Source organism: Opisthorchis viverrini (assembly GCF_000715545.1).
Source record: "Opisthorchis viverrini unplaced genomic scaffold opera_v5_724, whole genome shotgun sequence".
NCBI lineage: Eukaryota > Metazoa > Platyhelminthes > Trematoda > Opisthorchiida > Opisthorchiidae > Opisthorchis > Opisthorchis viverrini.
This window is the reverse complement of record NW_008752394.1, coordinates 32,867-42,548: the sequence shown is the minus strand read 5'-3', so window position 1 is coordinate 42,548 and position 9,682 is coordinate 32,867. Positions and strand designations below refer to the sequence as shown.

The following is a 9,682-nucleotide window of genomic DNA, read 5'->3' as shown; positions in this document are numbered from 1 at the left end:
TGACGGACGTGACCAAAGAATACATCCGAATCAGTGTTAACTCTCGTGTGTTCTCTTAGTTGTTCGCTTAGTTGTTTACAAAACGGCAAGCCTCGTAACAGGTATGCGCAGTGAGCTTTGGACGCGGCTGAACAGTCCGCGTGCAACCAGGCATTGGACCAAAGAATTAAGTGACGTAAGCACATTAGAACCGAGGAGGAACGCCGCTGGTGGTACGTATTTGCGGTTTAAAACGTTACTACCATCTGGACATTAGAGGGACAGAACTGAGGCGGACAATCTAAACAGTGACTCCGGAGCTGAACATCTCCTCAAAGTCATTCGCAATCCCACTCGGAAATAATCAGACGAAATTGTGCGCACCATTCATCAATGAACACCGCGCACTGCACTGTAATACTGCGCTTTGCAATAACAAGGAAAAACTAGCAAAATATTATGCTTGACAAAATTGAGGTCCCTGGCCTTTCTCAACGGCATCTAAAGAAGTGCTCTTTAGTGCCGTATATTAGCAGATAGGAAGCTGAAAACTGTACAAATAAATGAACCAATCCTTCTGTCTGATGTACAATTGCTAGCCATCCACATCCTCAAATGTTGGGCTTTATTGAAAACAAGTTGTATATAAGAAGACTGACCAGTAAAGGCTGCCACTTCTACTTGGCTTGGCTAAATAAAGGCCTTGTAGCTTGTCGTTTGCTTATTCATGAGTGAGTGCTAACCTGCAGGTGATAGTAGCCTGATCTTGCTAAAAATGTTACAGTAAAAACAAAGGCAACGATCAAAATGCATTATCAAGCTAGTATGCGTTGATGAGTTTGGTAAGAAAACTAGCTTTTCACGCGTTCGAGCTTGCCCGGTGGTTAGGGAAGGAACTAGTAGCCACCCTTTCGCAACATACATGACTGTACAGCTCACGCTAGATCACAAGATCTGTCCTTTGTCACACTTGCAAACTATGCCACAGAATCGTGACTAACTTGACTACACAGCTCAAACTCAAGCCCTTGATCCTCTCTTTCTTCCCCTCCACGCACAAATCACGACACACAAGGGTGACTCATTTGACATCGACTGTCTACCGTCCGATGAGGTGGCAACAAGTCATGTGTTGACACCCACCCACACGCAAATGTTCCTACATATAGGACAACAGCACAGCAACACAACACAACTAAACAGAGCTACGCATGTCGCCAAACTCGGAGCAGAGCCACCCAGGACTTACGGCGTTTCACTCATGGATATTCAGGAATACGTGTGGCTGCTACAACAGCGAATACACGAAACCTGCATCCGGACTTACAACAGGATTTGTCAACTTCTACCTGCAGTGCGATAGTCCCTTGTTCGCATGTATACCCGTTGTAATAATTTGACTCAACAAGCTAATATTGTTAGTGCTCCCCGTTTTCTCGTTCATATAGCTAATTTTCGGATTCTAGTAGAGCATTAACAAACCCAGTGATCAGGAGGTTCGCTTTTCGGATCCGACATCGGCATCTTCACTTCTGTTGCATATGTTCGGGTAACCTGGTGTTATCTCGGCTCTCATGCTTTATTCAGGCGGCATGACAGTTTGGCACGAAGCAATTACTGCAGGCAAACCACCACTGGTTTATGCATGAACATTTTGATACACCTAAAGTTTCGATAACTGTTTATAGGTCTCCTATAATGATCAAAATCTGTAAACTTGGAAGCAAAGCACATTGGATTTGTGTTACAAAATGGTTTTTATTGGAATTGAATACATATTTACGTTCTAAAATAATGAAGCAAAAAGTCGGGAGTAGGCTTTTGTAGCACTGTTTTGAACACCGACAAAACTTCCTCGTTCTTATGGGTTGTTGCCTTGCTGACCACTTCGGCATAAGAACTGTAGCACTTCGTTTTTGCTGCATAAATAAAGAAGACGAATTATTGCCTGATACTGTCTACGTATCTCAAGATTTTGGTGTAAATCCGGTTTTTAAAGTTCACTAACCTGACGAGCCTTGCGCGACTCCTAGTGGCTGAAAATTCCGCAGTCATTTGTTAGAAAAATGTGTAATTGTTGGAAGTGATGTAGAATGATTAAACTCACCAGATCCCTCAGAGACGTTGCAAAAATCCTCAGTGCAACAGATTTCTTTCGAATTACGCTCCCGGCAGGTATGTTTTTCACATGTTTTTAAGTGCTGGTGTCTACCACCATAATCTACATAAATCTAGTAAAGCAAAAAACGAAATTTAGTAAGGTATAAAAACAAAATGACATCATTCAACTACGATTGCAGTTACCTTGCAATATCTGCACATAGGCGTCTGAGTATGGTTTGTTCCAGTATAGCAAGTAATATCTATTATATTATTTATAATGGCTTGTGTTAACTTACTTCTATAGGTAAAATTAAACTGCCGTTGTTTAACCCACAAACGAGTGGTAAGGTATTTCTAGACAGAAAACTTACCGTTCTTTATCTTTCTTAAATTTATCAGCTTGAAGACAAACAATTAAAGAGTTTGAGACCAGCATTTTTCCAGAGGTGTACGTAAAATCATTTTTAGCCACGGAAACATACCCATTGTTTTGTTGATGTTACAAAACTCTGTGTCGCAACATTGGTTCGGAAACTGGTCACAAGTATCATCAATGTCGCAACTATATGGCTCTTTTTCAGCATTTAAATACTAGAAAAAGAGAAGGGAAAACAGCGTTTTTAGAAAAATAGATGAATAACTATGCCCCTTATTGTAGACAGTTGAACATACAACGCAGTATTTGCAACCATCGATAAACATCGGTTTTGATCCATTGAATTCCGTGATGCATTGCATGCCTACCAAATATTGGTAAGTGGTATATAAAAGAAAGACTTGTCTTACGCTCGTCTTCAAAGCACTGGATGGTAGATACGAGAAGCAAAACGGCGACATATTTTATCATGACCGATCCAGCCTCCTTGTTAGTGAGAACGACAGCGAGCAACAATTTGACGTTACATTATATACTATCGCTAAAAATCAATGAAGGACGCTTTGACAAGGTTGCGTAATCATACAATCGTTCGTTTTTGATGACGTACAATCGAGTTGTCAAGCATGTGAGATTTAGGAAAATAACGTCCCAGAATATGGAAACACACCTAATATGCTTTTATTGCTTCGTTAAACAAAAGCGTCATGTATACTTGTTCAGGTTGCCGTACAGTCTTATTTCCACTACTTGGTCAAAAATTGAACTATTTGCTACCAAACGGTTCACAAGAGTGCTCTCAAGCTATAAGTCTGCAACAATGCAATGTTCCGTGCTCATGTAAAAAAACTGTTATTTCAGAGTTGTCCTACGAGGACTGTCATACTTACTCAACCTAACAACATTTGAACACAAGTGCCGTTGGAAACCCAAACTTGTGATCAGCAGTTCTGCTGATAATTTTTTTCTTTTTCCTTTCAGATATTAAGCCGATATTGGAGCAAAATTAATATTTTAAACTTAGTACGTAGTAGACTTATTAGATTTACGAACGAATATTAAACTCTTGCAAATATTTATATTGGATTCAGTTTAAATGTGATCAGTTTATGGGAAACGTCAAATAAAAGCATTCTAACAGCCATCTGTTCCACAATATGGTAAGTGAGGTAAATATGATTTTTGAGTCTCAAAACATCAGCCTCTTGATAAATTTCGGTGCTGTTATAAAAATAAATTGAAACAAATCGAATGCACCAATAAGCTTGGTTCTCGTCGGAAAGGGTATGATATACACCGAAGACATCCAGATTGGAACAATTTCTTAGAATGTCACGCACTCTGCTGTGTTAAGGACTGAACGTTCAAGCATTTGCCTTCGGGAACTTCCCTCAGATCATAAAAATAATCTGCCACCAGTAACTTACAGCTGGTTTAAGATATCGGTTATCGAATAACGGATGCTGATTTTTGGTAGTGTGAGGAGATTTGGGAGATTTCGTCCTGTAAGTGAAGCCAATCTATGCTGAAGAGCCGAGAAGCACTGTACAGCTGTTTCATCCTTATTGGGATTCATCAGCAGTGCGCATCTCACGAAACTCCGGACAGTCTGGAACCCGCGATCTCCCGGCTGGGCCAGGGATAAAAAAGAAATTTTATGTCACTTTTTGTATTGTGATTTTAACTTCTGAATTCCGGTGGCCCGGTATATTTTCCGTTCTCGTTTTTTGAAAACAAAACAAGAGCGTAAATCTAGGTTGCAGTACGTAAAATCTTTGCGAAATTGACTCCTAGGGGGAACTTAGGCAGAAGTGTAAATTCACAGCAAGGGAGAAAATATTTTTCACAATAATCTTGTAAATAAACTAAAGAAATTTTATTTGCACGAAAAAACCCTCCATAGATAATTTTAATTTCTAAAATGGCATTGTCAAGGCGAAGAAAATAAGTCGCGGGGATGGCAGATGATGTAAGCTGGGCGGAAATATTTTCTTGAATATCCGAACAGGCTCTTAGATTCAGAGTAATCCATTTGTTGTTTTTAAATTCATCACTCCACGATTTAACTTATTTGCGACTTCGCTGGGATCATCGACTATCTACCGAGAACTCGATGGACCCCATATGGTAGGATTGATAAGAGTTAGTTGTAAGATATTTTAATGGATAGGAAATAAGCGCCGACGTAAAAACGGAAGTGACAGTCAGCCCAGGATATTTTCAAGCGAAGCACAAATGTGTGCATTACCTGGCAAAATGACTGATTATAAATTTCGGATTAGGTAACGCAGAATATGGACGAAAACCAAAAACCGCTGGATAACCATCCCACGTTGAACTGCCAAAATACTGTCATTATAATAGTCTAACGGTGGATACCACTGGTGAGGAATGCCAGCAGTACGTGGGTTTCTCTTAACTCCGCCGCGCAATTAATAGAAAGTGAACCTGTTACGAAACCTGTGGAACTGCTTTGCGGCTTCTGCTCACAACAGTGTGATGATCAACGAATATCCACGAAAATTAAAAATAAGACGCAGGATGATATTCAGTTCTTAAAAATAAGGTGCATACAAGACGTTAACTTTCCTGACCAACAGTTTCAAAGTGATTAGTCGGTATCTGATAATAAAGGACATGACGGCTAATAGCAAACTGCATATCTGAATGCTTCCTTCTTGTAATGTGCTGTCCGTCCAGTTTGTGGTCGAGGAGTACTTCGAACTGTTCACAGGCGATGGAGATCCTTTGGGCTTTTGTGCGTGGACTGTATGCGAGATTCCTATTCCGTCAAAATCTTTCCGACATTACGGCTCCCGTCCGCTGTCGCCCCATCTACGGCAGAAAGTCCATAAACAATTTCAGGAGTTGTCAAAAATGACATTATCGAGGAAGCCAATAATGCGTTCAACTTTCCGGTTTCGCATGCGAAGAAGTCAAACGAAAAATACCGGTTTTGCGTGGATTTTCCGTGTATGACTGAACCGATCTTAAATAGGGTCGTAGCTGTTCATTAGGTTGCTTTATAGTTTTTCCTAATAAACCTAACCTGATGCACCACTCATGGCATTGAATATCACCGAAAACATTGTTTGGGATTTGGATGCTTGAATAATTCACGCCATGTATACTTGGCGATCGCAAACAGCGAACGACTTCGGCTGTCGCTAAGATTCTGCATTATTATTTTCCTCTGAACAATATTCTGGTGGTTATAATTTGCATTTTAGCGAATCCAGTGCTGATCAACTCAAGGAATTCGTCTGAGACAAGTGGAGCATTCTGGGAAAACACAGAGATACTGTCTGGCCAGTCATTTCTCTTTTGCGGGAATAACACTCCTTAGTTCACAACAGGTTGAAGTCCAAGTGACTTTGATTTTGAAGGAATGTATTCTACAGCAGCACATGATTTAGATAAGGAGTGTTCTCCGATAACGCACATTGGTTTAGAAAAATTTGTTACTGCGTGTACTAAATCCCTGTGGATTCAGAAAATGTTATCGTTCGAGCAACTTGGTCAGAGCGTGTGCCACTTGAATTTTAGCTGAGCCACTGAGTGTGGCGACGTGCTCCGGTGTCGGTGACATACTCTTCTGAACGTCATTATTGCACATAGACAGTTGCAGTCATATAATATAGTAGGAATGTCTGAAAATCACGTGCTTCATCAACGTATTTTCATAAAGATGATGCACAACAATTAAGCATGAACCAAGCAAACATTCGATCATTCAAATTTTGGTTCCATCAAGAACGGTATTCCTCATCCAGCGGCAGCCCACCTGTTTTGATTGTGAGAATATTGGTGTTGCTTCTTGGGTTCTATTGTCGACACCATATGTATGAATACTTACGATAACCAAGTCCTTATTTATTGGGATGGTCAAGCCTATTATAAACTTTTTTCGTCACTCGGCGGTCTAGGAGCAGAACATAGTCAAAATCCTGGAAATGTAAATGGAAAAACACACACCACCGTCTAAAATGTGCGCGCGTAAACCGGGTGCTAGGAACTCAGTTGATTACAAGCTGGGTCATTCAGCAATTAAGCTGCGTTTTGTCTGAAATATTGTTCGCTCGTAACTATTTGGCGATGCTACTATCCCGCACCACTACACCTGCTCGTAGCAGTTACCATGGTCTAAATGATTTGCTCATTGGTTTTCGGTATGATTAATTAATCCGATTGGAAATTTGAAAAGTAAAGTGGAGAACCATCACGCATTCCCAAGATGTTTTACGAGTTATTGAATTTACGGACGGGTGTATGCAACCATTTAATACATCTTGGTTTGCTTGATAGGGGAATGATAACAGAATGGCAGCATAATATTAGATGATATTCTAGATAAACGGAATTTCGGCAGAGGGATTCTCATGAGTGAACGGCTAAAAGTGCCAGACACTTTTCATCACAAAAGAAAATGAGCAGGCGTCAGGCTGTTGCTTTTGTTGACGCGGTACCATGTGTCCACAGTTGTGAATACTCACCTTTTCATTCATTCTAATCCTAATCAAAAGAATTGTGGATAGTATTGCCACGTACACGGGAACCAGAAAGCCAAATGTTCCAAATTTGTATGACTTCCATGTAGATTAGGAGAAGTGTTCCAGTCAGATGTAGCAGCCGAATACGTGTCAATAATTGTTGGGGTGCGGACTAAGCCGCAGGCCATCCAATAGTCCAGTGTTCGTCAAAACCGCTGTTGTGGTCTTCAGCAAGGGTGACTGATCAAAACTTGCAGCATTTAAAATCGTTTGGATTACTCACTTTCCAAGGCTGCTTGCTTAAAAGCCTCGGCGTTTTTTATACGGCCACCCATAAAATAATGTTTGCAACGACAGATACGTGGAATTTGTCGCAAATGCCTGGTTATATGAGCAACGTATAATCAAATATATCTTATCCACTTATTTGCTTCCACGTCATCCGTTCATTTCCGATCTGTTTCTATCCCTTGGTTTAAATGATGACCATATCATGACCAAGTTGAGGTCACATTTAATCCTGTTTAATTATGGCAACAATCGGCGATTCACTTGAATGTGCTGTTTTGACCAATCGTCACCGCGAATTTTTGGTAGTTAACATGACCAAACTATTCTTGGCCTTCTTTCATGAGATGGATCAAGACCATGGTGCGAACGTTTTTACTCATTTCAACAACTTCAGGTGATGCGGGAATTGGATTAACTAGTTCTGCTTGTTTGGGTGTCTGGCCCATATCGAACCACAAGACGTGCCCACTGAGAACTTTTGAAATATTAGGTACGTAGGCACAATCTGGTAACTAACCAGCTTGGTTTCACGCAAAACACTAGCAACCTGTGTGGTCCAGTGTGATGGTGCACTTCACATAATGCGTCTGGTGTCAAAGAACTTTGTCCGGGCAACGATGTGATCTCAGTTTTTATCTCAAACTGTGTAAAAAGTTTAGACATCGGATAATGCAGTGAGTTATAAAGACTGTAAAGCTAGATCTTCATTCTTGGCCGAGTTCTTAGAAATTGATTTCTAACATTTTATCTGCAACCAGGCTGACAAGGGAATTCGAAATCAGTTTGTCCGTTTGCTTTAGTTTGCTGGTGCACATGTTCTCATACCATGACGCATTACTGAGGACTGTTTGCGTCATTTCGGCTTGCTAAGGAACGCGTGAAAAAGAATTGCTCACTTTCACATTCCGGGTCCATATTCAGCTTTTGATCTCAAGATTGAAAGACAAAGAATTCGAATTATGAGCTAACATGAATGGTACCTGCGTATTCGCGGCTGTAATTATTAGTCGTACCCTGAAGTGAAAGATGGTGACTAACCAAAAATGCCAGTTGACAGCAGGGAGGAGCATACCAACACCTGCGCCTGAAACTACTGCGAAACACTTCGGTGTTGAGTGGCAGTTGTTTCAGTTTGTTGTTGTTCTTGTTATTCCCGATTTTTCTACTTTTCCCTCATTTCTTCAATCCATTACTATTGGTTCGATTTCATGTATGTTGTTTGGGACTACACATGAAAAACCTTATATCAAAGGATTTTCTACTTATAAATAGCATGCAATCGGCTCTAAATGTCGAATCTGTTGGATTCTTTTTGCATGAACACTTCATGGAGATTATTCTTCTGGCTAGGCGAGGTTCTGCTTCCAGATGATCAGTACCATTTTCAACACTGTTCGACTGGAAGGACGCTCGAATTCCTTTTTTCTATTCCGAGAATCAATGTTCGGAATCTCCTCTTTTTTTTTGCCGCACGCTTGTACATGGTTGATTACTTAATGCTGCTGGGAAAGTTATCCTTATAGTTGCAGGTGGACGCCCAAGTCGATCATGTTTGTTCACTAAATGAACAAACGCACACGTTTAATATCTTCCGGCTATATTGGCATTACATGATTCTTACTACTATCATGACACGGAATGGCAAAACACAAATTAGTGAAGTAGTTCGGGACAAGTTTGACGAAGATATTGGCTGAGTATATAATTGAAGTAAGATAAGGTAATGCAGCGAAACTCGCGGAATACCTCAAATCGTCTGCTGTTTAAATTCACGTCACATGCTTCAGCATATTCCCTCTGCAATAAATTGATCACGCTATCAGTTTGCTTAACATTTTGTCTATCGTTTAAGTAAATGCAGACAAATATAATGCAGATTTGGCATTATTTAACAGAATAATCAATAAAATGAATGTAACGTCAAGTGTATAAATGGTTTGGATAACCATTTAAAAGATTTTTAAGAATATGTCCAAACAGCATTTCTGTGGTAAGCATTTTTTGATAAATCTACGTTGAGCTCCTTTTGGTCGAGTGAGTGTAAAGGATGTTTTAGCCCATCTGTGCCGAAATTTAAACCATACAGAATGCCTACTTATATACATTTATTTATACTAGATAATTTTTGCGCATCGTAAAGGGTGAAGTTTTTTCCGATTCGTATATGGTGTTGTGGAACAACATCTGGATGAGTTTGGTGTGCCAGTGTCTAGCCCTCTTAAAAATACATTTGGTTTATTGAAACATCATTTGCTGCTCTCGAAAGAAGCGATTTTAGACAAAACGGGGTTTATTTTGTGGAGTCATGAATTCAGGTTTTCGCGAAATTTAAACCATACAGAATGCCTACTTATATACATTTATTTATACTAGATAATTTTTGCGCATCGTAAAGGGTGAAGTTTTTTCCGATTCGTATATGGTGTTGTGGAACAACATCTGG

The 9,682-nt window shown here is 40.1% G+C and overlaps 1 protein-coding gene across 1 annotated transcript; it reads right to left on the bottom strand.

Moving 5' to 3' along the window:
• Positions 1 to 2,087: 2,087 nt before the first annotated feature.
• On the bottom strand, positions 2,088 to 2,954 carry T265_15680 (hypothetical protein; the record flags this gene model as incomplete). Its single annotated transcript, XM_009178931.1, has 3 exons — positions 2,088 to 2,200; positions 2,565 to 2,673; positions 2,755 to 2,954. Coding segments are annotated over 3 exons (387 nt in total), but the record flags the coding sequence as incomplete, so codon positions are not given.
• Between the last annotated feature and the right edge of the window lie 6,728 nt (positions 2,955 to 9,682).